This window comes from Quercus suber, unplaced genomic scaffold, assembly GCF_002906115.3.
Source record: "Quercus suber isolate HL8 unplaced genomic scaffold, Cork oak 2.0 scaffold_112, whole genome shotgun sequence".
Classification (NCBI taxonomy): domain Eukaryota; kingdom Viridiplantae; phylum Streptophyta; class Magnoliopsida; order Fagales; family Fagaceae; genus Quercus; species Quercus suber.
In genome coordinates, this window is record NW_027069577.1 from 1,115,296 (window position 1) to 1,142,731 (window position 27,436).

General features: G+C 34.1%; 3 protein-coding genes across 5 annotated transcripts; all 3 read left to right on the plus strand.

The window, feature by feature from the left end:
• Positions 1-3,600: 3,600 nt before the first annotated feature.
• LOC136068386 (protein transport protein SEC16B homolog) lies at positions 3,601-14,517 on the plus strand. Its single transcript, XM_065775488.1, has 14 exons — positions 3,601-3,748; positions 4,043-5,882; positions 6,011-6,331; positions 6,942-7,058; positions 7,344-7,466; positions 7,587-7,754; positions 9,864-9,989; positions 10,098-10,232; positions 10,531-10,658; positions 10,776-10,884; positions 10,964-11,272; positions 12,621-12,764; positions 12,845-13,146; positions 13,327-14,517. The coding sequence occupies exons 2-14, from the start codon at positions 4,140-4,142 to the stop codon at positions 13,856-13,858; spliced, it is 4,257 nt and encodes a 1,418-aa protein (XP_065631560.1). The 5' UTR covers positions 3,601-3,748; positions 4,043-4,139; the 3' UTR covers positions 13,859-14,517.
• A 1,709-nt stretch (positions 14,518-16,226) lies between these two features.
• LOC111999647 (protein-S-isoprenylcysteine O-methyltransferase A) lies at positions 16,227-20,743 on the plus strand. Of its 3 annotated transcripts, none has more exons than XM_024031777.2 (3): positions 16,227-16,725; positions 19,498-19,582; positions 19,713-20,743. In XM_024031777.2, the coding sequence occupies exons 2-3, from the start codon at positions 19,501-19,503 to the stop codon at positions 20,297-20,299; spliced, it is 669 nt and encodes a 222-aa protein (XP_023887545.2). In that variant the 5' UTR covers positions 16,227-16,725; positions 19,498-19,500; the 3' UTR covers positions 20,300-20,743. The 3 variants fall into 3 exon arrangements, with proteins under 3 accessions (XP_023887545.2, XP_023887546.2, XP_065631561.1); XM_065775489.1 differs by lacking the exon at positions 16,227-16,725 and adding an exon at positions 19,317-19,343; XM_024031778.2 differs by lacking the exon at positions 19,498-19,582 and having other exon boundaries at positions 16,229-16,725; positions 19,583-20,743.
• Positions 20,744-22,688: 1,945 nt separating this feature from the next.
• Positions 22,689-23,858, plus strand: LOC112034058 (F-box/kelch-repeat protein At3g23880-like). Its single transcript, XM_024066842.1, has one exon. It carries the CDS (start codon positions 22,689-22,691, stop codon positions 23,856-23,858), a length of 1,170 nt encoding a protein of 389 aa, XP_023922610.1.
• The last annotated feature ends 3,578 nt before the right edge of the window (positions 23,859-27,436 follow it).

Genomic DNA, 27,436 nt, shown 5'->3' on the forward strand with positions numbered 1-27,436 from the left:
TTGGAGAGGGGGGGGGGGGGGGGGGGGGGCCCCCTTAGTCTAAACATAGCTCCGTCCCTGCATTAGATGCTTCAATTTTCTCCACAGCTATCAAGTGGTTGAGACATCCTCTCTTTGATCTTTATAATTTTATATAGGAAAATGTTAACCAATGCCCTTAGGGTTTAAGAGATTTTTTTAGAAACATTTTATTGGAAAAATGATAAAACAATAAATATTATTGACAGTTTTTTATATTTCTCATGAAAGTGATGTTAAAATTTTTTTTTTATGGTTTATTAATAATTGCCCTAAGGGCATCTGTTAATATGACCATTTTATATATGAAGACACATTAATAGACTTAATAAGCATGTTTCCATTAGGATAATTCACTAATTATTATTAGGGTTATGCTAACGGATGCCATTAGGACAATGGTTAACAATCTATTTTAGGAAAGTCACCAAGTTTTAACAATCTATTTATAGGAAATAAAAAAAAAAAAACTGTTAAAATATTAATTATTATTTTTCCCTTAAAAAGTTTCTATTAACCATTATCATAAAGTCAGTCATTAGCATTTCCCTTATTATTATTATTATTATTATTATTATTATTATTATTATTATTACTAAAAGATTGATTACTTTTGTCTTGCCATTTATTAGACATAATGGAACATCCCATTCTTATTTATGGCTCTTTATTATATCACCTCCTTTTTCAATAAAGGAACCCTTGCTTCATAGTAACTTGGTGACTTCATGCCAATTATGCATCACCCATGGATTCAATTGCAACTTTTTGAAACTATCATAATTGACAGCATTGAATGAAATTGTTGCTTCACACATTCACCTCGCTATATTGCCCTGTGCCTTTTCTCCTAACTCCTACTTGTAAGTATCATTAAGTGTTGATTCTTCATTAAAACTCTTTAACTCCTACTTGTAAAGTATAATTAATTGTTGGTTCTTCATTTAAAAAAAAGTGTTTTTATGTATCCCTTTCCATTCTTTACACATGCTGGTGTGATGCAGCGGTGTGATTTTGGCTGAGAATCTTGAGATTACAAAGTAAGGTCTACATATAAAAAGAAAATGTGAACTTTGAGTTGAATTTTGAAAACTTAAAGTGTACATTTTTCCAATTTTTGTTTATTCTTAATTTATCATAAATGTGTATTATGTACATGTGAATTCAATTAAAAATAGAGTAAAAAAACTAAAAATAAAAATAAAGAAATGGCATAAAAATAGAAACTGGATCAAATTTTATGTGCAGAGAAAAAAAAATCGATTTGTTTAGGTATGGTTATTTTAGAAATTGATAAGGCAAATCTATATTTGTTCGATATGAATAATTCAATATAAAAAATAAATAAAAAAACCGTCTGTCTTAACTTTCGACCAAGTATACTTAACTTTTGGCTAAAGACATTTATCTATCCATTTAGTTAAAAATAAGTAGATTGAGAAATTATTCTTAAGAGTATATGAAGGAACACAAAAAATACATTAAAACCCATTCTATGCGTAATGTTGTATTAACCTAATTGTGGATTTCAACCTTACGTAAAAACGACAAGTGATTAATACAAAATGTCATTGGGATTGGAGTATCATTATCTATTGTTGGCAGAACAATTGGAGAGGGTGACCTGAATTTATTTGGCAAGACATTATATAAAAAGCTTTTTTTTTTTTTTTTTTTTGCTAAGTATTAAGGTCAAAACCACAACTGAGTGACCTGAATTTATTTGGCAAGACATTATATAAAAAGCTTTTTTTTTTTTTTTTTTTTGCTAAGTATTAAGGTCAAAACCACAACTGGATCTTACAATACATTTGCATGAATACCATGGTGTACTGCCAGTCACCAATCTACCATCACTCATTGATGCCCTCACTATCCCCATCTTCCTTTCAAAAGATTTAAAACTAACCATCATCAGTTCATCACAAAGATCTTTAGTTTCTATATATAGTAATGACTAACGATGTATATATAGCTTAATTGTCTTGAATTGGTTATAGTTTATGGCAATTATAGTAAAGATATTCAAACTAAAATCTTTTTTTTTTTAATCTTTTTTTTTAAGATTTAGGATTCCATACAACTAGGACAAATTCTAGAACCATAGCTTATTCCACACCGAATTTCACAACTATTTGATGTCGTTGACTAGAGTGATGGAAAAATATAATAAATTAATGTAAAAGTAATAGGCAACCAATCGCAATCTTAGAATGTTTATATGAAGATTAAAGATTTAAAATGACAAGCAACCAGTCATAATCATAATCTAACAATGTGTGAAGATTTAAGATAAAATTTGTGAAAAAAGTCAAGAATTTGGAATGTTTATTTTTGGCGAGTATAATAAATGAAAGGATAGGTATAGTTTCTAAGGTGTACTACCTCGAATTTTTTAATTAAATTTAAACACATTATCAAAAAAAAGAAAAAAAAAAAAGAATTTTATCTATAATAGATTATTTATTAATTATATATATATATATATATATAACAAAGTGGCATCCTAACTTTTGACAAGACTGTTTAACTTATTATATTCATAAAATTTTCAGAAATTTCATGTATCGATAATGTAATAAATTTAACTTGGAATTTTTGGACTAACGTCACGCCGCACCACACAAGTGCCCGCTCAAGGATATAATTAGATTAAATTTAATTTATAGAGTAATCTAATATAATGCCAATTATATCTAAATTATATCTTGAATGAAACAAAGGAAAATTCAACCAAGTAAAATCTATAAATCAACGTACCTACCCATCATTTTTCCACTACAAGACCCATGATCACGTGCACCTAAAAAACTCATACACCAGTGCCACGTGGACCAACATATATTATATATTATATAATATATAGTAGTACTTCACATATTAAATAAATAAATAAATAAATAAATAAAACCAAAATTTATAAACATTTTGGTGGGTGCGGTGTTTTCCCTTGTTTTCTCATTTTCCCACTACTGCTATTGCTATGCCAAATCCATGGTTTGTCTCAATTGCCCCTTTCTCTGTGTTTCTCTCTGTACCCTTTAATCTGACAGGTAAGCGATTCTCATTCTCTCATCATTTATAGTTTTGTCACTCAATCACATGCTTTAATTGCAATTTGCAAGTAGTTTTCTTTGTGGGTTTTGGCTGAAAATTTTCCATGCCAAAACCAAAGTCAAAATAGAGTTTTTTTTTACAGATTGTATAAACTATAAACCCCTAGATCTTTCGTATTTTGGGTTTGTTTCAGATGGGTCAATGGTAATTTGCTTATTTATTTTGTGACAAATTTGGATTGCCCAGAAATTCATAGCTCAAATTTGTCAATGCGTTTGTGTTTTGTGTAGGAATTGTGAGTAGTAGGATTGATTGGAGTTGATTCTGTTGTTGGGGTTTTTTGTTTGAGGCTTAGGGGCGGTGTTGTATAAATATATATAGAAAATAGATGGCTTCTTCTCCTCCATTTGAGGTGGAGGATCAGACGGATGAGGATTTTTTTGATAAACTTGTTAATGACGAGATTGAATTTACTGGATCTGGGCCTAGTGTTGTAAAGATTGATGAAAAAAAAAAAAACCCAAAATTTATAAACATTTTGGTGGGTGCGGTGTTTTCCCTTGTTTTCCCATTTTCCCACTACTGCTATTGCTATGCCAAATCCATGGTTTGTCTCAATTGCCCATTTCTCTCTCTTTCTCTGTGTTTCTCTCTGTACCCTTTAATCTGACAGGTAAGCGATTCTCATTCTCTCATCATTTATAGTTTTGTCACTCAGTCAAATGCTTTAATTGCAATTTGCAAGTAGTTTTCTTTGTGGGTTTTGGCTGAAAATTTTCCATGCCAAAACCAAAGTCAAAATAGAGTTTTTTTTAGAGATTGTGCAAACTATAAAACCCTAGATCTTTTGTATTTTGGGTTTGTTTCAGATGGGTCAATGGTAATTTGCTTATTTATTTTGTGACAAATTTGGATTGCCCAGAAATTCATAGCTCAAAATTTGTCAATGCGTTTGTGTTTTGTGTAGGAATTGTGAGTAGTAGGATTGATTGGAGTTGATTCTGTTGTGGGGTTTTTTGTTTGAGGCTTAGGGGCGGTGTTGTATAAATATATATAGATAATAGATGGCTTCTTCTCCTCCATTTGAGGTGGAGGATCAGACGGATGAGGATTTTTTTGATAAACTTGTTAATGACGAGATTGAATTTACTGGATCTGGGCCTAGTGTTGTAAAGATTGATGCTTTAGATGAGGCAAAAGCGGTTTCTAATCTAAGAATTAGCGAAGTGGGTGCTGCCGGAGTTGACTCCGGTGGCAATGATGGTCTTGGGGTCAATGATGAAATGGGCCATGAAGATTTGGTTGTGTCTGCTCCATCATTGGATGCCAATGAGGAAAATGTGGTTGGTGAAGTGAGCAATTTGTTGGTACCCGGTAATACTGATGAGTCTAATAGTTTGGTTGGGGAAGAGAGCGTTCCTTCAGTAGTGATACCCAATGAAACAAATGAGGGTAGTGAAGTGGGGAAAGGGGAGGAAGGTGCATTGCATAGTTCAGTGGGTGAGAGTAGCGTGTCTATGGGAACAGGTGTGAAAATTGTTCAGTGGAGTTCATTTGGGTCGGAGGGGGATGATAATGGCGGTGAATTTGGGACGTACTCGGAATTCTTTAGTGAATTGAAAGATAACTCGCAAGACCCATTTGAGAATGTGACGAATATGGGCAAGTTGGGGACAGAGTCTAATTTTGTGGATGGTTTTTCAGAAAATCCAGTTGCTGATTTGGGGGCATCCAATTATGGGCAACATCAAGAAGGTCAATACTATGGGGCAGTTACAGGGCAGAATATAGATGGTCAGGATTTGAGTAGTAGTCAGAATTGGGAAAATCTTTATCCGGGGTGGAAGTATGACACAAACACTGGGCAATGGTATCAGTTGGAGGGTTATGATGCAAATGCAAGTTCAAGTGCTGATATTAATGTGAATGCAAATGATCATGCAAATGCAGTTCTTTCAGACCACACAGTAGGTGGTTATTATCAGCAGCAAACAGCTCAGGCTCAGTCTCAGTCTGTTGGAACTGTGGATGACGGATGTACAACTGGCAGTGTCTCTCATTGGAATCAGATTTCCCAAGGAAATATGCAATACCCAGCTCATATGGTATTTGATCCCAATTATCCTGATTGGTACTATGACAGCATCACTAAAGAATGGAAATTGTTGGAAACATACACTCCAGCTTCAAATCAGTTAGCAAGTGTAGATTATAATCAGCAATATCAAAATCAGAAAGTGGAGAATCATCAGTCACAAAGTCTAGTTAGTCAAGAACATGTTGCAAACTGGGATGGATCCTCGAGCAATTACAATAACCAAACTGTGAATATGTGGCATACTCAACATGTTGCAAAGAGCGACACAATTGGGTTTACTGAAAACCAGAAATTAGGGAACCATTACAGTTCCACTGGTCATTTAACTGATTCTGTGGATCAACAGTCGGGATTCATTCCACATGGATCACTTGCTCAGTATGAACAGCCAAATCAAAGTGTTGATGGCGGCCGTAGGGTTGCTGAGTTTCAAAGCTTTATTCCTGATGAAAATTTTTATCAGCACCAAAATCAGGTGAAGGACCTAAATCAACACATGCATTTCTCACCTGCTCACTTGGGTAATCAGAAACCAGTGAATTTTTCACAACAGCTGCCACAGAGTGGAACGCGGTTCTCTTATGCACCGAGTGAGGGGAGGTCATCTGCAGGACGGCCTCCACATGCTCTAGTCACTTTTGGTTTTGGTGGGAAACTTATAGTCATGAAAGATAATAGTTCTTCTCTCAGAAACTCATATGAAAGCCAGGTTAGATCTTATTCTCTTCTGATTTCAATATCTAATTTTACTTTTCTTTTCTTACTACAAAATTATTTAACACTTATTGTTAGTGTTGCTACTGCCTATAATCAGTGTTGGTGTTTTTTCATGTGAAGGACTCTGTAGGAGGTGTGCTTAATGTTCTCAACTTGATGGAAGTTGTCATGGACAAAAATGATTCTTCAAGCTTTGGATTGGGTGCTTGTGATTATTTTTATGCATTGTGCCAACAATCTTTTCCTGGTCCCTTGGTTGGTGGGAGTGTTGGAAGTAAGGAGTTATACAAATGGATAGATGAAAAGATTGCTACCTGTGAATCTCCAATCGTGGATTATAGGAAAAGTGAAGATCTTAGGTTGCTTTTTTCTTTGCTGAAAATATCATGTCAGTATTATGGAAAACTTCGATCACCTTTTGGCACTGACCAAGCCTTTAAGGTAAGATCGGAAATTAATTGTTCCTAATAGTTCTATTTATACACAATGTCTGATCGAGAGAGAGGAGAAAAAAAAAAAAAACCTTCCATTATGAATGGAACACTTCAAGAGTGGCAGCCATCTTTAGGAAAGTATAGTGCAATAGATTTTCAAGGATTATTAAAATTAAGCCCCTCCCATAAATTATGGTGATGGAGTTTTTGCTGGCCTCATTAAAGATGATGTATTTTTTTATTAAACTAAGGAGAGACTGTTCAAATTTCGTGGGACAATGAAATATCCTATCACAAAATTTTTTATTCACCCATTACCTGCTGTTTATATTTAAATAAATATCAACGAGTGTACTTGTATTTATTATTGTTTTGAATGCTTTGAAGTGTTTGGCTAGTTAGTATTTCATTGAACACTTCATTTAAATTGTATGTGTTTTGTATGCTACAGGTTACTTTTAAAATAAAACATATTTCTAATCTTAATTTCTTAACATGTATCGTAAAATGTAAGTGTGAAGCCCATAAATTTTCTCCGAAAGACATCAATTCAAATTTTTTCCTCATGAGTTTGATTACTGGCCATTGATCTTTCCTGGCTTTTTAAATTTAATTAGGAAAATGATTGTCCTGAGTCAGCTATTGCTAAGCTCTTTACAACTTCCAAAAGAAAGAGTGCGTATGGTGCACTTGCACACTGCTTGCAGAGCTTGCCTTCTGAAGCACAAACTCAGGTATCCATATTTTTTTTTTCTCCCAGTTTTATATAGTTAATGCCTTTTGCGACATTGAATATTTTAATGCCATTTAAAACTAGGGAAATGTTAACCAATGCTCTTTAGGAACTATTTGTAGAAACATTTTATTGGGAGAATGATACAATAAATGTTGTTGACAACTTTTTATATTTCCTATGAAAGTGGTGTCAAAACATTTTAATTATGGTTTATTAACAATTTCTCTAAGAGCATCCGTTAACATGACCCTTAAAACTAACATTACTAATTGATCTGTTCAAGGCTACCGCACTTGAGGTACAGAGTCTTCTTGTCTCTGGTAGGAAGAAAGAGGCTTTGCAATGTGCACAGGGAGGTCAACTGTGGGGACCAGCACTTGTTCTTGCATCTCAACTTGGGGATCAGGTTCTTGCCATCAGATTTTAGCTTTCTTCACACGTCTTCCCTGCATATTAAAAATCCTTACCAGAAGTGTACATATAGTTGATGCTGATAATGTCTTCTTTCATTTTGAAATGCTGGCAGTTTTATGTTGATACTGTGAAGCAAATGGCACTTAACCAATTCATAGCTGGATCACCATTGCGGACTTTATGCCTGCTTATTGCTGGGCAGCCTGCAGAAGTGTTTTCTAGTGCCACTACTAGTAGCACCTTACCCGGTTCTGCAGATTTTTTTCAACAGCCTGTCAAGGTGATATATTAACTCAATGACTTGTGCTGAAAAGGTTTTATGTTTTTTGTTCTTGATGAATTTATTTGCCTTTGTTTTTTTCTGAATGTGTTTTTTGTCATGAAAATGTTGCTACAGACAAGAAATACTTGGGCTTGCTATTTTTTGGTTTCTTTGATATTTTTGCTGAATGTGTTTTTTGTCATGAAACCTTTCTTTAGAAGTGAAATACTTAGGTCTCATTCCTGATCCTGCCTGCTAGTTTCCTGTTTCCTATAAGCTGATACTATTCTGATGCTTATGATCTGATTTTTTTTTTTTTCAAAAAAGTTTTATGTATTTATTGGGGGTGTGGAGGAGTAGGTCGAAGCTTGATATAGTGAATAGGGAATTGTTCCTTGAATGCATATGTTTTCAAGATCATAAAGTGAAAGATACTTTGGGTTTATAAAGCAAAATTTAAGGACATAATCCATTAAACCCCTCTCTCTCTCTCTCTCTCTCTCTCACACACACACACACACACACACCCTAAAATATTTTGAATTTCCAGTGAGCTTTGAACCCTAGTATAATGGCAAGTGCCATTTGTTCAAGGAAAGTGTCACAAGTTTGAATCCGAGAATTAGCTTCTCCAAAAATTGAGGTTAAAGCTATCTACCAACAACCTCTACTAGGCCTTGCAAAACAGGAGCCTTGTGCACTAGGTACAATCTTGTTACTGAGTTTTGAACCCACAACCTCACTGTATCTGTTCTCATGGAAGAAGGAAGTGCCATTTGATTTAGAGCTAATTAACAAATTATTTTAAAAAGATGAAAAATCTAAAACAGGGAGAATAAGGTTTTATAGGCTTCATGCAATCAATTGGAAAACTTTGGGCCTTTTTTTTTTGTTTTTTTTTTTTTGATTGGTAAAAAATGTTCTATTTTAAAATTCATAAAAACATAAAACAATGTAAAAATGTGCTACCAAACTTAAGTCTAGAAGCTGTTTCTGGTGAAATACCTGTTTGGTGATATTGTTCTAGTAACATTGATTGTATTTTTTGAAAATACGTGTGGGTGAAAAAGTGTGTGAAAATGCATGTAATATTGTTTAAAAACTAAAAAAATGTTGTTAAACTACTATACCAAACGGGGCCTATTTTTCAAAACACCATATTCTCATAGAAAATCAAATGATGTATCCTAATTGGTTAAGGGAAAACAGTACCTTTGTAATCATGATAGTTGTAACCATTTTTAGGTAGGTTTTTAGGTAAAATTAAAATGTATGAGAACATCCATATACATGCTCATGGTACTAAATGCACACAAGTTCAGCAACAATTAGAAAAGGTGAGACCATTTTAACAAGAAAGCACCATGCAATGAGGGGAAAAATTAGCAGATTACCCCATGGCCAATATTCTTATAGATATAGCATGGTAGGTTGTGATGTGATAATATGAGCACTAATACTATCCAAAAATAAAAAATAAAAAAAAACTTTTTGAACATAATAATGTCTATATGGTGAGCAGAATTGAAGCTGAAGTTTTGGGTAGTGGGAGAAAACAATGTACAGGGTTCTAATGGATGTGAGACCTTTAGATCTATTGTTTTGAATCTCTCATCTATTCTTAGCATTGAGGTGTACAAATAGAAAGTTATGGTATTGTTGGGGGAGGATTTTGAATGTTAAGTGTGGGAACTCTAGCTTCCTCTGTGACATATGTTTTTTATCCATGGAAATAAGGCATGAAGTAAGCTCAATCTGGATTTAAATTGAACTATGTATGTCAAATCAATACATTGTGAAGCTTGGGGAAACAAAATCGAATTGCTTTGCATCAAATGCATATTAAATGTATGAGATCCTAGTCCTTAGCTACAAGTAGTGCCGATAACATGTAATACTCAAATTTATTTAATTTTTTCTAATATTTTTCCCAGCCCTAAAAATATGATGAAAATAAGAACCCTTGAACATGTCTATTAGTTGATTTATAGCTTTCTAGTTCTTCAAAATAATTTTGCTTCAGCTAGGTTTTTTTTTTTTTTTTTTTTGGGTTATAATTTTGATTTACTTATTTGTTTTTATGAAACAGCTTCAGCTAGTTTAATGATCTTATATTGTGTACTACAGAGTGGGGCTAACTGCATGTTAGAGGAATGGGAAGAGAATTTAGCTGTCATAACTGCAAATAGAACAAAAGATGATGAGCTTGTCATCATTCATCTAGGAGATTGCCTATGGAAGGAGCATGGGGAGGTACGTAACATGTGCTTTCATTTATATTGAGTCTTTTTTTGTTTGTTTTTTCTCTGGAACATCTATGTTTTTCTCTGCTCTCTCCCTGACTCTGATGTAATTGTACAGACTACCGCTGCACACATATGTTATTTAGTTGCAGAAGCCAGCATTGAACCATATTCGGATGCTGCAAGACTCTGTCTTATTGGTGCAGATCATTTGAAATTTCCACGAACATTTGCCAGCCCTGAGGCTATACAGGTGTTCTAGATTACCCTTTGTCTCATATATCAATTCTAAACTAGGATTTTTCAAAGCTGATGCAGTATTTTATTATCTAGAATGTGTGATTTTGATTCTTATTGGCAGCTTGTATTTAGCTTGTAAAGTTTGAATTTCAGTCTGTTCAAGAAGCAGCATCTTTGGTAGCTCATGGATTATGTTGTGGATCGTGACCATTGTTACCAAGTTATTTGGAAATACATTTGCACTCCTTTATTTTCCTCTCAACTATTTTTCTGAATAATGTAAATGAACAAGCTTTATGAATTATGGGCAGAGGACAGAATTACATGAGTACTCAAAGGTGCTTGGGAATTCTCAGTTTCTCCTCCTACCTTTTCAGCCATATAAGCTTATATATGCCCACATGCTGGCTGAAGTTGGAAAAGTTGCAGATGCTTTGAAGTAAGAATAATTGCTTTATATTGAAGTATGGTAATTTACTTTGTCAAAAAAATGAATAAGTTAATTATGGTTTCTGCAAAATGGCCTTTGGTCTTTTCACACAATATATTGGCTTAGGTACTGCCATGCAATTTTGAAGTTTCTCAAGACTGGTAGAGCACCAGAAGTGGACATATGGAGACAATTTGTGTTGTCTCTTGAGGAGCGGATTAGAACCCACCAGCAGGTTTCTCTCGAACGTTTATTCTTTTCATCAATGAAGCTAGAGGTTTGATTTCTTATATGTGAAGATATATCATGTACAGGGTGGTTACGGATCAAATTTGGCTCCAACCAAACTGGTTGGTAAATTGCTTACCTTCATTGACAGTACCGCTCATCGTGTTGTTGGAGGCCTACCTCCACCTGTACCATCAACATCACATGGCGGTGCTCAACATAATGAATATGCTTCTCAACCAGGAGGCCTTAAAGTATCGAACAGTCAATCAACAATGGCAATGCCTTCATTAATGCCATCAGCTTCAGTGGAAACCATAAATGAACGGGCTGCTGAGAACAAAATGCCTAATAGAAGTGTCTCAGAGCCAATCTTTGGTAGTGCTCCTAAGAAGGTAGAAATTTATATTTTTGCTGGCTGGTGTTCTGTTTTTTGTCCATTGCTTCGTTTCTAGGGACGACATTTCTTCTTTACATTGCTTACAAAAATTTTAAAAAAAATTGAGTTATAATTTGGTTGATTAAGATAATTTAAAGTTCCTGGGCTAACTCTACCCAGGTTATCTCTACCATGGAGTTCTTGATATCCCATCCATCCATTGTGAAATGAGACGATTGAATTTTGTCACATCATTAAAAATTATATGCATGTCAAAATAGTACTAGTCATTGTTTAAGGCAAAAGTGCAAAGTGCACCCTTTAAGTTTGACCACAATTCATTTCAGCTCTCTAACTTTACTTTCGTTTAATTGAAATCTATAAGTTTCAAGTTTATTCAATTTAGACCTCTCCGTCAACTTTTGTTATTAATTTAATTTAATTATTTTAAATTTCTGGAAAATGTTTTCAATAATTAATTGATTTTTTTTTTAATTTAAAATTTTTAAGAAAAATAAAATAAAATACAAATAAAATTTGGACACTTTAACCACAACATTTAACAAAATTTGATGAAATGCTATACTTAGAGAACTCAATTGAATGAAATTAAAGTTAGAGAATTGAAATGAATTTTGTTCAAACTTAGAGGGTGCGATTTGCATTTTTTTCTTTGTTAATCTAATGAAGTGGTGAAATTCAATACACTCATTTTGCATTGGTTGTATTGGATTTTAGGAAGTCCGCAGTGGATTTACCGAATTTTAGTTCTTATCCTAATTTAGTAGGGTGGCACTGTACGGGTTTACTGAATTAAAGAAAGGTGCGTGAATGTCACTTATGCATACGCACAAAGCTCATACAGTTGTCTTGCCTTACTTATGGTATGTTAAAGATATATAAAATTATGTATGGGAATGGCTGGGGTGGACAAAACATCCCTGTTCCATAACTGAGATGATTAGAGTTCTTAACCAATTTCCATATGCATCCTGATTATGGTTATTGCCTTTCCATCCCTACTCTTTAAAGCAGAGGGCAGCACTCATCACCATCCCTACTAATTGCTTATTATAATTTTTTACCATTGTAAACACATTTACGAAAATAGGGATAGCGTATGTGGAGATATCATATGTGAATAATGAAGAGTGTTATGCTTAAGGAGGAGGGTTGTGAATTACTATCCTATTGTGAGGTGAAGCTTAGGCGTTGTGGCATGGGTAAAGAATTATTGAATTAGTAACTAGTAAACAAATTATTAGGAGGCTCTGTTGGATGTAATGTGAACCTAGATTTAAATGAGAGATGAGGGGTAGGGATAATCTTCTTACGTCAGTTTTTTTTTTTTTTTCTTCAATCAGGTTGATTCATCCAAGGAAACAAACTCTTCTGATACGCAAGAAAAGGCATCAGTATCAGGTGGGTCATCTCGTTTTGGTCGTTTTGGCTCACAGCTATTCCAAAAGACTGTGGGATTGGTCTTGAGATCCAGACCAGACCGTCAGGTATATGAAGTAACTTCCCCCTTTAAGATCATTTTCTTGCACCACCCTGAGAACTTACTCTTCCCAATATTCTTCTGAAGGCTAAATTGGGTGAGAAGAATAGATTCTATTATGATGAAAAGCTTAAGAGATGGGTTGAAGAAGGTGCTGAACCTCCTCCACCTGAGGAGGCCGCGCTACCACCTCCACCAACAACTGCAGCTTTTCAGAATGGAATGCCAGATTACAACGCGAAAGATGCACCAAAAACCGGAGGATTTCCCTTGGATTTGGGGCTTGAAACCAAAAGCCCGATCTCTTCTGAACGAAGTTCAGGGATCCCACCTATTCCACCTAGTTCAAACCAGTTCTCTGCACGTGGACGGATGGGTGTTCGCTCAAGGTATAGGCTTTGGAAAACTTCTCTGCACTCTGCTCTCTCTCTCTCTCTCTCTCTCTGTTTGTGTGTGTGTGTGCGGTGTTTCAGTGTTGTTATAGGGTAGCCACCGGGAAGTCCATTTGATTTGCATTTTTTCACAACCATTCCTGATTATATATGTAAAACTTACGTTAATTTCTTCAGGTATGTTGACACATTCAATAAGGGTGGTGGGACCCCGTCAAATTTGTTCCAGACACCTTCTATTCCAGCTGCTAAACCTGGGGGTGGTTCCAATCCTAAATTTTTCATCCCTGCTCCAGTAGCTTCTGTTGTGGAGACAGTTCAGACACCTGGAGAAAGCATGCAAGAGGCTACTCTGAACAATGCCAATCCACCTGCTTCATTTAAGGAGGATTCTATCTCTTCCACACAAAAATCAACATCACCATCAATGAGTCTGCAGCGGTTTCCTAGCATGGATAATATTGTACAAAGGAAAACGGGGCCGATGGCACATGGAACTAGCTTAGTTCCCCCTACCTCACGACGTACAGCATCATGGAGTGGAAACCTTAGTGATGGATGGAATCCTTCAATGATGAATGAAGTAAAGCCTCTAGGAGAAGTCCTTGGTGTATCTCCATCTTTGTACAGGCCTGGTGACCCTTTATCAGTGCAGTTTCCATCGAGTCGTAATAGTTCTAGGGATGATCTTCATGAAGTTGAACTTTGAGGCTTAACGAACAGTTCTCTGTAGTTTTGCTTCTTCCGATAAAGCTTGTCAAAGAGCATACTTGTCGTCTCCTCATCTTACTGTAAGGATTGAAGATGGAGGATGGCAGTTATGGGGGAGTTCAGATTTTTAGTGAAGTCCCTTAGCTACATTGGAAACTCTTATACATCTTAGACCAACATATGATGTTCAAAGTTCTAGTTGCTGCCTTTCGAGAAGCCCATTGCCATTGAAGCGAGTAGGGCTTGTAATGGTGCACTGCTATGTGGCCATTTGTTGATTTATTTGAGCTAGATTGCCTCAAGGAAGACAAGAGGATCAGAAGAAAGCATCCCTTCTTTCTATTATCAAGGCTAAAACTGCTTACTGAAAATTGCAAAAGGAAAAGAAAAAAAGATATACAAATTCTGCTAATGAATGATTGTTATCAAAACTTGTCAAAATATGAAAATACAATGAAATGTTGAAAATGGAGGCATACAGTTCGTGTCTAACGTTTTATTAAAGTTGAGGCTGGCTGTTGATTAAGAGAATATCTTGTAGCTCAACTGGCACTTACTGATGTTTATTGTGTTTTCAACGGAGTTGTGTTGAGTCTAAATCCCAACTCTCAACTGTCAAATTATTAAAAAGCAAAGAATTATTTCCTTTTTTTTTTTTTTTGGTTAGTCTCATCTTAGCGAAGTTTAACCCATCAAAGCTGTAATGGATCAATTTTGAGAATCTCTACTCTACTTTACCTCCTCTGTTTTTTATTTTTTTATTTAATTATAAATTTAATCTTACCCTGAATTGCTTCCTCTTAGCCTTCTTCTTATTTTGCATATCTTTATAGCGGAGAAAATCGAAAGTCAATAGACTCAATACCCTCTATAAACTCTCAGAAAAGTAGTAACTAAAAAATCCCTAGGTACCTAACGTCAACCAAAGCCAGAACATTTGATCACCGCTCTAACCCTCTCTGATCACTGGACGAACATTGAAGCCTTCCCTGTCTACCTCCACTTGTTAGTTACAAGTTCTCCTGGGCTCATATAGTGCTCAGATCGTGAGCCAGACTAAAACTCATCATTTTGTGCTTCATAAGGCAGCGAGCTTACTAAAAGGTTATGGAGTTATGAATTTCCTCTATTATGCGCAAAGGTGATAGCTAGATAGTGGGCGGGGGAGGTAATTTTACTGCTATAGAAGTATAGTTAGATGCTAGATCTATTGTTGATGTTTTAGGTAACTCTTTCTTATGTGAGAATAACATTGTGTCGCTTATTCTAGATGATTGCAGGCAGCTGGTTTCCCAATTTCGTTAGATTCATATTAAACATTGTTTTTGTGAAGCTAACCGATGTACGTACCATTTAATTGGGATGAGAACTAATCAACTTATTTGCCCATCCATAACAAACTATTATTTAGGATTTGTTGTGAAAATATTGTAGACATAACATTTCTCTTTTTTATTAAGGGAATTTTTTTAATCAAAGTTCACGTAATTCCTTTTTTTATTTTATATAAATATATATAACATTTGTAAAATTAATTCAAGTTCGTGTGATCTTAGTCTTGAATTTTATTTTGTATGACAATCCACCTATGGACTTAACTATTTTATATGAGGATGACCTCAATGAGATGTATCTTAATAGGTATTGCTTGAGACATCTCATGTTCCTTAGTTTTGTTGAATGAATCTAATTTTTACCCAAAAAAAAAAAAAAAACTTGTACCCCTAAAAATTCTATGCATTTCACAAAATCTCATTTACACTTTGTTTTCACATAAAAACATTTTTGTATTTCCTGATATGTGGGATGGTACTTACACCCCATAAAATTGTATATATTATACAAATCTCATTTTAACATAGATTATTTTGACAGAAAACATTTTCCACATTTTCTAATGTTTGGTGAGATGAAAAAATGCAAATAGATGGAAGATATTTTCTATGGTCAATGAAAAATAAGCTAAATAGAATAGAAAATGTTTTCCTTCTTAAAAAAGCATAGAATGTTTCCCTAAACATTACATACTTAACACTTCAACTTTTTTTTTTAATGAAAACAATATGAATAGAGGAGGGAGACCGAGTAACACTTCACCATAAAATATTAAAAAAAATATTAAAAAAAAATTAAAAAAAGAAAAGTTAGAAGTTTATCAAAAAGGTCAAAGTTTGGGTCTATAAGCTCTAAACTCCAGTTAGCTCAAATGACAACGTATTTTTGCAGATTTGAGCTTTTAAAGAAAAATCATAATACAGCAGATCCATAAATTAAAATTCTATTGAATTTGTATCTAGATTTAAAAAAAAAATGTCAAAAAAAAAAAAAATTTGGGTCCAAAGTAATATGGAGCCCAATGGTCTCCAACCCACCATTAAACCCACCCAAAAGGTCCATATTCTATTGTGTTTTCTCTCTTTCTCTCTCCATCGATCCTAGCTGTTCTCACTCCCTAAACCCTCCCCTGTCTCCACCGCCGGCCCACCCAGTCTCCGTCGCTCCTCCTCCACCGCATCTCCGCCACTCCGCCGTTCAAACCCACCACCCTTCACGGACGAAGACAGAGAGATCAACCTGTTTATAGTTTGGGAGTACAAAGTGCAAGTACCTCCAAAATCAAATAGGTGGTTGTTTTTCTAGTTTCTACTATAAAAACCCAAAATAAATATATATTTATATATAACCTCATGCATAGTCTTGCTCTAGCCCCCTATTGGAACAAGGCCAAATTGCAAAGCTGACAAGGTTGTAAGAAAAGCCGACCAAGCTCAACTTTTGACGACCACCTTCGAGTGAGGAAACTGAAACAGAAAAAAGAGTATCTGGGACTTTCAAGTCCAAGTAAAGTGAACTGTCAATACTCAGGTAATCTCTCACTCAAATCTTCATATTATGAATCCTATATAGAGTTTGAGATTTGATGTGTTTGATTAGATTGTTGGGTCATGATTTATTTAGTGTGCTATTGCAAAGAGAAATGAGAAAATGTTGGGTATGATAATATTTTTTTGTGGTGCTGAGAAACCACAGAAAGTGAATTCCTTATTTTTATGTTTATGAGTACATTATTTGTTATGTGATTTGGTTCATTTGGTAGGATTCTGGGTTGTGATTTGTGCATTTTGTTTGTGCTGTTTGAAGAGAATAATCAAATTATGTTCTATTTTTATTTTTCCTGTATTTTCAATGACATGGGTTACTCATAGAAGTTGGTTCTATTCTCATACTATTTTTCCCTGTTAGGAAAAAAAGAAATGGGATTGGAATGGTCTGTTGAGATTTTCTGTTGTTTGGGTTTCTAAAATGGTACACAACATTTTTCATTTTTTTTTTTTTTTCACAACTCGCTAAGGTGTCAAGTTGTGAATAGTGCAACATCACACTTTCAAATGGTTCCACCACTGACATCACTTTTACAAAGCATGTCATCAATTTCAAAATGTCACTTTAGTAGTTGTGAAAATTTGTATCACTGGGCTTATAGTTTCTAAATTCATTGTTTCATGTTTTTTGGGATATGAATGATATGATGTATTGATATATTGTGGCAGTATGAAATAGTGATGATAAGATTACTAAGGGTACTTGAAAATGCTACTCTGTATTAGAATAAAGATGTGGAGATAATTTCTATGTTATGGAAAGGGAGGGCTTTTTTAGGTTGCTACTCGCTTTCTCACTTTCTGAGGAGGTGAACAGAGGATCAATTCTTGTTCCCGAGCCTGTTTTGAATATGTAGGGACCTGATTTTACATATGATCAGATTACTGGGAAATTTTTTTAAGTAGGTCTCAGTTTTTGGAGCTGCTCATAGCTCATGCTATGGTGTTTGAGGTGCCAAGACAATCTAGGACTATGAGTAGTACAAATTGAAAGGCTCCAAAACTGTTTGGACAGGACCAAAAGGAGAAAAGAAAGAAAAGGATTTCCTAAGGAGAATAGAGTAAGAGTCAAGAGCCAAACAGAAGGGCTGAAAATTATGCATCTTGAGTTTCGAGTTCCAGTTTGTTTGTGGGAATATTTGATTGGATAATGGATACCATAGAACAATAGTCATCCTGAAGGTCAGATTCTACAACTATAGATAGGGTTAAGCTTTCAAGAATTAAAAAAAAAAAATCAATGGATGACTGCGAATGATATATTTTAATAATTCCTTTTTTGTCACAGATTGGGTGATGAAGAAAAGTAACTCCCTACATCTTCACCAACAAGTCCAATTAGGAAAAAGCACTTCCCCCCCTTATCTATGGAGTCAATATTTGTATAGATCTTTTTTATTTTATTTTTTATTCAAACCAGAATTTCTTGTAGTGCAATGAGGAGGTTCTCTTGGTTGGAATCTGGGCCTTTTCCTCCCAATATTGCTACCCATGCTTTGGGTTCCATGATGTCTTTTGTATTCTTTCAATGGGCATTTAAATTTAATGAAGGTCCTTTAAGATTATATTTAGTGGCTATATGGCCAGTTTGATTTATGTTTTCCCCAAATTTATAGTGAACACAGTTCAATTTTTTAGCCTTCTCACTAGTGATATTTGTAGTTAATGGATGTGCCATATGGAAAACATGAACACTTGAATTAAATCATGCACTTATTAGTTTTTTCCTATGTAGGAATGGTTTCTCCTTGATCTGATTTAGGACAGGTTTTGCATGGATAGTAAAGACATGAACTTCTAATTGTGTATATGTAATCATTAACCCATTACTTGGTAAGAGCAGTCATACATCTAGTGTTGCTCTGTAAGGAACAATATATTCAATTAGGCAATAATGAATTAACAATTCACACCCACTCTTTAATCATGCTAGTCTCTCTTTATCCTCTAGAATATTATCTGGTGCTAGACTCATTTCAGCGATTGAAGTAGCTCTTCTCAATTAGGTTGTTATTCTTCTTCATTACTCCATTCTACTGCTTTGTTAGTAACTTGTCTTGTTTTTCTGGCCTTTGTTATTCATGTCTATCTATTTCTGTTTTTACTTTTTCAGTTTCTAAATTTTGTTTCTGTGTCAATAATATGGACTTATTTCTGATTCATCCTATTGTGCCATGAACTATGGTTGATTACAAAATTGTTTTTTTTATTAGGCAGGGATTTTTCTGGAACAGTCTTCTAGTATGTCTTCACTTTACTCTTCAGTGAGAAACATTCTGATAGATGATCCAAGATAGCTGAAATATTTGCTTTTAGGTTCCTTGATGTCCACTATTCCAATTTTTCAACTCTAACTTTTACACAAATGTCTCATTTATTTCAAATCCTTAACCTGTAGTATTTCTGAAGTTTTTTCTGCATTATCCTTACTCAAACAATCTAGGATTTCTCTTGGTTTTGCTGAGGTTATGAGAAATTCCTCCATTGGTTCATATCAATTCTATCCCGTTCTCTCTTCTTCTTCTTCTTCTTCTTCTCCTTTTTTTTTTTTTTTGCAGTAGTTATATGCGAGACCCCTAATACCACTTGATGCCTCAACAAGTAAGCTACCTCTATTCAATTTACCTGAAAGTATTCTGCTTACTTGCAGATACCATGTTTCTTTTTTAGGGGCATTGGAAGTTGGAAAAATTTGTCCTTATAGTTTTTACACAGGTCTCTAAATTCTAGTTATGATCATTGTTCTTTTTGGCAGGAGATGTCATTCTTGAAGCATCTTTGGGGTGATTTGGAGGTTCAGATTTCCATATTAACGTTGTATTGCTCTGCATCTTTTTCAGGTCTGAAGCTTACACCAAAAAGTTCCTGCTTATTCATCCTAGTCCTTTATTGAGAGAGCTATATGCTATAGTTCTCACTACATTGCATCTGAGACAAAAATTGACTTCATTTATTTACCAAAAATGACAGAAATCTTCAGTTACACGGCTTGCAGACAGTTATCTCAGATGTTCCTCTCAATAATTTTCTTTCACAGTTCTGAATACATTTTAGCACTCGCCGTTCATGGGAAATCAAATGTTAATCTTAAGTCTCTTCTGATTAGCCCAAGTTATCTTGCAGCAATGTTCTTTTCTTTGCTGGAGTACTTAATTGAAATTGTGTTATTTCCTGGGATGAAGGAATACTGGTGGATTAGTTACTTGGGCCTTGTAATGGTTATAGTTGGAGAAATAATAAGGAAAGCAGCAATTATTACAGCTGGTTATTCATTCACACATCTTATTAGGACCAATCGTGAGGAGAATCACAGATTGATTACTCATGGAATCTATAGATTTATCCGACATCCTGCATATTGTGGTTTCTTCATTTGGTCGGTTGGTACTCAGATAATGCTTTGTAATCCCCTATCGATGATTGGATTTGCAATTGTTGTTTGGCGCTTCTTTGCGCAACGGATTCCATATGAAGAGTATTTCTTGAGGCAATTTTTTGGTTCGAGTTATGACGAATATGCCCGAGGTGTTCCTTCCGGGGTGCCATTTGTAAAGTGAAGATCTGATGTTCTGTGGGCTGGGTTTGCCAGGGTGCCATTTAGAAAGTGAGGATCTGTAGATTCTGTAATCTGGGTTGCATTTAGCTTCTTGTTTCATGGAAGCACTCGAAATTTCCTTGGAGCTGAACTGATCAATGGTTTGCAAGAGTGACCAAGTTATTTACTTCCTTTATTGCAGCTTTATGCTTGGTAGTAATTCTGAAGCTAGATTCTTGTAGTTATTGTTCATGTTGGGAGAAAGACACAAGGCTTGTCTTCAGGAATTAGGAGTTAGGAATATTAAATTTTTTATTTTGTTCCCATCAAACATGCCTCTAAGTATGAGTAATATATCGTACAGTAACTACAGTTAAAGTCTAGTAAACTTTTGATTGACTAACAAGTTTCTAATACATTTTAGAATGACTATAAAGCAGGGTTGTATCCCTCTTATTGTTCCAAATACTTTGGGGTGGACCACTCATATTGTTTAGCCAATTGCTATTGCAACACCTCCTCCTTAAAAGTGAAAAAAGAAAAAAGAAAAAAAAAAGAAAAAAAAAAAAGCCCTAGTTGATTTGAATAATGCATGAAATCCAATTGATGCTATTCTAAAATATCTTCATTATATACAGGGCCAATATTCACCTTTCCATTTACGCTCCTACACAGTCGAAATTGTAAAGCATTGTTGCCATTATGGATTTATGACAAAATCAAAAGAAAACAAACACAGGCCCAAAGATCCAAAGCAGAAAGGTACGTGCGACACAGAAAATCCTATTGCCCATGATGTTTAAAAGACAAACCTCTTTCAAAAGGTCACATATACTCTACCTTTTCAGTCCAAAAAACTAAAAAAAAAGAAAAAAAGAAAAAGTAAGGTCACATATTCTCCAACTCAATGGCGGCGCCAGGATTTGAATTGGGGGAGGGAATTTATATATACTACACGCACTTACACACATTATGTGAATATATAATATTTGAGACCAATTTGAAAAATTAAAAGTTATTCATTTAATGTAATTATATCCCCAAAAAAAAAAAAAAAAACTCTACAAAAAAAGCTTATTCATAATATTGTATTTATCTATTGAGATATTTCTTACATGAGTGATCTATTTTTTAATTTTTTAAATCCAAAACTCAAGTTATGAATCAAACTATTAGTAGTTAGATAAATACTAAGTGTAATATATGTGAATTTCTATTATCATGGTTGAAACTCATAAAAGGTTTAAATTATAATATGGTAAGGATAGACTAAAAAATTCAATGCAAGGCATGCTAATGGAGGACTTGAGGTTCCTTAATGGCTTGTTTAGAAGTTGTGCTCTGTTTTAAGACCAAAGAAACAAAGTGGCATTTTATAAACCTAAAAACAAGAAGTAGGCAGTGGTATTTAATTAGTATTAGGGTATTTTTTTGGGTGGGCCAAGGGGCCAACTGCCCCCCCCCCCCCTCTCCCCCCTTGGCTTTGCCTCTACTCCAATTGAAAAAAAATATATGGAAAAATAAATTTATCACATCAAAAACTTGATCTAGAAAAAAAATTTACATGCAGGAAAATAGATGTTTAATTAATAATAATAATAATAATAATAATAATATTATTATTATTATTAATATTTTAATATTTAAATATAAAAATGCTCCAAATTAATAGTTTTCGCATTAGCCCCGAAATATATTGAGCCAACCATATCCTAACCAAATCTCACAACAATATTATTTTGATTTGTGATGAGTCTAGGTGTAATCTTAGTTTATTTTATATTTTTGGACTTATGATGAATTGAGATTTGAGACTTTGTTTATTTTGCTAAGAGCCTAGTAGCTCAATTAGAATCATCATGATTTCAACAGAAATGTTTAGAGTTCAAGCACTATTATAACTATCAAATTATTTTAAAAAAAAAAAAAAAAAAAAGAAACACATCTTTGTTATAAAAATATTGTAAAATTTTGTTAAATGAGGTTAAAAAAAACTTTTTTTTTTTCATAGAAAAGTGGTAAAAAAAAAAAAAAAATCTTTTCAAATATGGATGATACACAAATTTTCCTTCTCTCTTGAAACTTTCACCGTTGCCCTTTCTATTTAATTAGTAAAATGTTTTCAATCTGTACCAAAGCTAATGTGCCTATAGCACACTTTTACTTGTGCAGAATTTTCCCATCTCAAAAAAGAGGGCAAGACGAAAGTAGAACATCCATAATCCTCTTGCCCCAGTGCCAGTGTCACCCCTAATTTTAAAGAGTTTCAAGAAAAAAAAAAAAAGAAGATAAGTATAAACAAAATTATTAAAAAATAAAAATAAAAATGAAATTTCGACTATAAAAAGAAAAAAGAAAGAGTACAGACGTGCCCTAAACTCTCTTCTGTGCTCTATCTCCTCCGCCGAAACATGTCGCAAAGGAAACACGTCCCATACGACATCATCATCATCGGCATCTTGCCAAAGCTACCGATCAAATCAATAGTAAGGTTCAGATGTGTCTGCAAGTTATGGGACTCCACAATCACCACCTCTGATTTCATCTCCACCCACCTTAATAACAACAACAACAACAACAACAACAACGTTTCTGATCATGGTTATCTCATACACATGCCTAATGTTATCACAAAGGAAGCCACGTATTCTTCTTCTCTTTCTAACCCAGTTTGTATGGTTGGTTGTGATCCCAAGTTTAATAAGATTTCTGAGTACAGAATTTCCTCAGATTTCTCTATACAGTGTTCCAATATAGTAGGTTCATGCAATGGCGTATTGTGTCTCGCTGATTCTTCATGGAACCCCACGTATCTGTGGAATCCCAGCATTAGAAAGTTCAAGAGTTTGCCTTGCTTAAGCAAATACCAACGGGTTTCTGCTGGATTTGCTTATCAGTCTGAAACCAATGACTACAAGGTCATAAAGATATATTCTACGTCTAAACCCTACATGAAAAGACATGCTGAGCTCCAGGCCGAGGTTTACACGTTAAGTTCGGATGAATGGAGAAGGGTTGGAATCTCATTGAACTTAATAAGATTAATGGATTCTTATTCATCTGATACATTTGTTAGTGAGGCTTTGCATTGGGTGGCATGTATTAAAGAGGATTTCGGAATTAGTAGAAAAAAGATTTTGTCATTTGATGTCAACAATGAGAAATTTGGAGAGATAGCAATCCCTTACGGTGGGAAAATACACCCAGAAATACTAGCTGTGATCAAGGGGAATCTGGCCTTCATTTCATCAGAATTTTGTTATGCCCCCGGGATACGCTACGGCGTTTGGGTGATGGAAGAGTATGGTGTATGTGAATCGTGGAATAAACTTTTTACTTTGCGGTTGGGAGGTTTTGAATCCATAATTGGTTGCACGAGGCATGGTGAAGTTATAGTAAAGACTGCCAAGACTAAATATGATGCTGAATTACAGGGGGGAATTCATTTTGTTGTTGTTATAATTGACTCTGTAACTCTAAATGAGAAGGAGCTTATTGTTCCACATTCTCCAACTAAAGCTACTACTTTTGTGGAAAGCCTTGTGCTGCTTGATGAAAATCCGGATAAGAAGATTTCATAGAATCTTGTTATATGCAAGCTCTAATAGAAATAATGAGACCATTATCATGTTGTTTCCTTTGAAGTATTGGTGTGATTTAGAGGGTTGGATTTTGTCCATGATTTATAACATCCCTTAATGTTTGTGGAATGGGGTATCAAATACCGGAGAGGATCAAGTTTGATTGCTGTTATCTGCAGATTAGCTTGAGGTTGTGCAGTTTGCCGTCTTTTGTCGCCGAGAAATAGAGCATTCATGGAGGTCTGATTAGCTTTGAGGAAGGTATTGTGCATTCAAAACCATGAGTTTGCTAGAGAGACTTTTGTCAACAAAACCATGTTTGTAATAGGGATTTATGTTGTGCGTGGGAAGTCTCTTACTCTGTTTTGAAGGGGAATTCCCCATCATGTGTTTACTTAACTCTTTTAATAACAGGTTTTTAGTGATAAGAGTACTAGTCATAAATTTTATGAGCAAGGTCATGAATTTTATAATGAAAGGAACTATTTACTTATTTCATATGCAGATTGTGAGGCAAATGTCCATTAATAAATTACACAAGCATCTTACCAAAATATCAACGGGATTTCGAATCAATATAAAGTGCTCTCCTTTCTTCATCAAATCATTGGGTAAACCGAAGAGCGGTTCTTTTGCAACATATTGTAAACAGTGAAAATGTTGATAGTTTTATAAAAATCATGAATTTGAAATTGAACTATTCTAGTTACATAAGCATGGTAAAATTTTGCTGATTTTTTTGTTGACATCTTTTGTTGATTTTTCAGTTTCTCTATTTTTGTGATTTGTATTCTTTGAAATGGACTTCACACATCCTGTGTGTTAGCCTATTTTCCTTTCTCATTAAAAGTTTTACTTATAAGAAACAAAATCATGGAAAAGCTTGTTGTTTACCTTACAAAACCGGTTCTTCTTCCTTCCTGGTTCGAAAACGACCTCTTTGATTATCTTATTCCCATCAGATTTCTACTCCCATCGCACTATATGAATTCAACTTTCATGTAAGGATGAGAGCACAATATATAATGAGAATAAATGACAATGTCTAAAATATAGAGAGAATTGAAGACATTTTAACACTTCGTTTGTTCTGTTTTACAAAATTTTACAAAAATGTTTTCAATTTGACCAGTAGTGTGGATATACGTACTCTAAGCTATCCTAGAAACCCTTCCCAAGTACCAAATGGAACCCAAAGCTCAGGAGACATCCCACATCAAGTCAATCTGTAGATGGCTTTGACACTAGAGACAATTTGGAACTTAAGAAAACATGTACTGCACTCCAGTGACTAGGCAATTAATTAACCTCAACAAAATAATAAGTAATTTGGAGTACAAAATCAGGGAAAACAGAATTGTATTTTTCAATAGCCTTTGAAGCAAACCAAAAGATTGCTAACCGATGGCAGTGCCTTCCATCAGGTATGATCAAATTAAAAGTAGCTGCTACTGTTTCTGTCAATTGTACCACCTCATTAGCAGTGGCTGCAAGAAATGATATAGGAATTACTGAAGTACATTTCCTTGTGAGCCTTTATTAGCAGAGGCCTGTGCTATTTTTTGGGCACTACAGCTAGCCATATCAGATTCCATTGAATCCTAGTGGAAGAAGACTCCAAGATATGCATTGATGCCATCAACAATAATGGTGTAGAGAACTTCTGGTATATTTATAAATATTATTTGTAATATGAAAATATCCTAAACTGAGGAATATATTTTCTATATGTTCTTCTAGTTTAGTTAAGAGGGTGTTGAATTATGTAGCATATGCTATGGTAAAATGCTCCTTAGGTATTAATAATCTTTTTTGCTGTAATATTTCTTCCATCCTAGCTCCTATCGGGGAAGTTTGGATGAAAAATTTTGTTGCTGGTTCCTGTTAATGAAATTCGGCTTTTAGCCCCCAAAAAAAAAGATCCTTTTTTTTTTTTTTTTTGTGTGTGTGTGTGGCTACAATGTCAATAACCAAAAGAAAAAACATATACAACAAAATTCCAACATTGCATCACATAAATTTGAGTGTTTATCCACAATATAATATCAATAAATTTCAAATTTTAAATTAAAACATCAAATGGTCATGACAGGAGGGGGAGTGCTTGTGTTGTTCTGTTATGGACGGGAGCCAAAAATAATTTATGGCTTTTAGAGGCTTCTTTTTTTATGGTCAAGTCAACCACCTAAAATGGAGAAAATAATTTCCAAAAAATATTTTACGTCAAAACAAACACAACTTTCAAAACACTAGTCACTCTCTCTTACTATTCCCACTACCACCCTTCCCTCTTCCCTTTCATCTCTCTTACTTTCAATAGAGTTCAAATCATTTTTATTAGGGATGACAAAATACCTTTTCTTTGATTTATTCTTTCCTATCGGCAATGTATTCTCCAATATTAACGGTCATAATTGACATTATGCAAGAAACATTACTGTCAACTAATTTTCCTTTTGACATATTTAGTTCATTTTTCACCATATTTTATAAAATGAAGTCGAAAAAATGTACAAGGATAGACTTCCTCTTTTGTCGGTTCAAAAACTCAAGGGCCCGGTCCCAACCTTCAAATCATCTTTCTAACTAATGAGCTTGCACAAAAATAATATATATTTTTTCTTCTTTTGAGCAGAATCAATTCTAGACTTCATTTATATAGAATCTTGTAGTAAAATAAGAAAGAGAAAAAATAGGTATTCTTTTAACCAATCAATGACATTCTCTTTTTGTTTTGCAACACTAGCCAGAGTTAGAGCAGTACTATTACATCGTAAAGAAATACTAGCAATAATAATAATAAAATCAAAACTATCTCTAATCAAAGTAATATCTTCAAGGATCCAAGCAACCTCAAGTGAGCAAATTCTGTCCGAATTCAAAAGATCAACAAGTTCAGCAAAGTAGCACTCCACTTCCACTTTTGAGAAACTGGTGCTTAGACAGAATTGCAAGTTGTCCTCATCACATAAGCCACATCATTATTTTCTCTGGTTAAATTTAAATATAAGATTGCATGATCAATAAGACACAAATAACATTATCTTTTTTTTTTTTTTTAAGACTAAAATATAATTATATATGCCAATTTAATTTAAAAAACCTAATGCATTTCATCTATGTTTTACTGATCATCTTATTTTAGTGAAAATAACAAGAACAAGAAGACCTCTAGGATGACAATATGTAATTATATATAAGAAAAATGTTATATCCATAACATTTTCACAATAAAATTTAGATGGTAGATAAAAGGATTCTACCAGAAGATTTCTTTAAATCCTAACCATTCTTTTATGATTTAAGAGTCTAAAATTTGTCATGTCAGTATTCCGCTAACAATACTCTTAAAATAATAAAATAATGTTGCAAACAAAACAATTAAAAGTATTGTTAGTGGAATAATCACAGGGTAAAATTTAGATCTTTAAATCATTAAAGAGTAGTTAGGATTATAAAGAAATCTTATGGTGGAGTGCCCTATGAAATTTAGAGGATTTGAATCTTAGATAAAAAAGTAATTTAAGTAATTTGTTCAAATTATAATCAATAACAACTAACCATTTAGAATTTGTTGT

What these genes read in the sequence shown, in the direction of transcription:
- LOC136068386 (XM_065775488.1), top strand. Translation starts at nt 4,140, where the DNA reads ATGGCTTCTTCTCCTCCATTTGAGGTGGAGGATCAGACGGATGAGGAT. An exon ending in AAAGTTGCAGATGCTTTGAA is followed by an intron (nt 10,659 to 10,775) that starts GTAAGAATAATT and finishes ATATTGGCTTAG; the next exon opens with GTACTGCCATGCAATTTTGA. An exon ending in GGATTAGAACCCACCAGCAG is followed by an intron (nt 10,885 to 10,963) that starts GTTTCTCTCGAA and finishes TATCATGTACAG; the next exon opens with GGTGGTTACGGATCAAATTT.
- LOC111999647 (XM_065775489.1), top strand. An exon ending in TTGCTCTGCATCTTTTTCAG is followed by an intron (nt 19,583 to 19,712) that starts GTCTGAAGCTTA and finishes CAAAAATGACAG; the next exon opens with AAATCTTCAGTTACACGGCT.
- LOC112034058 (XM_024066842.1), top strand. Translation starts at nt 22,689, where the DNA reads ATGTCGCAAAGGAAACACGTCCCATACGACATCATCATCATCGGCATC.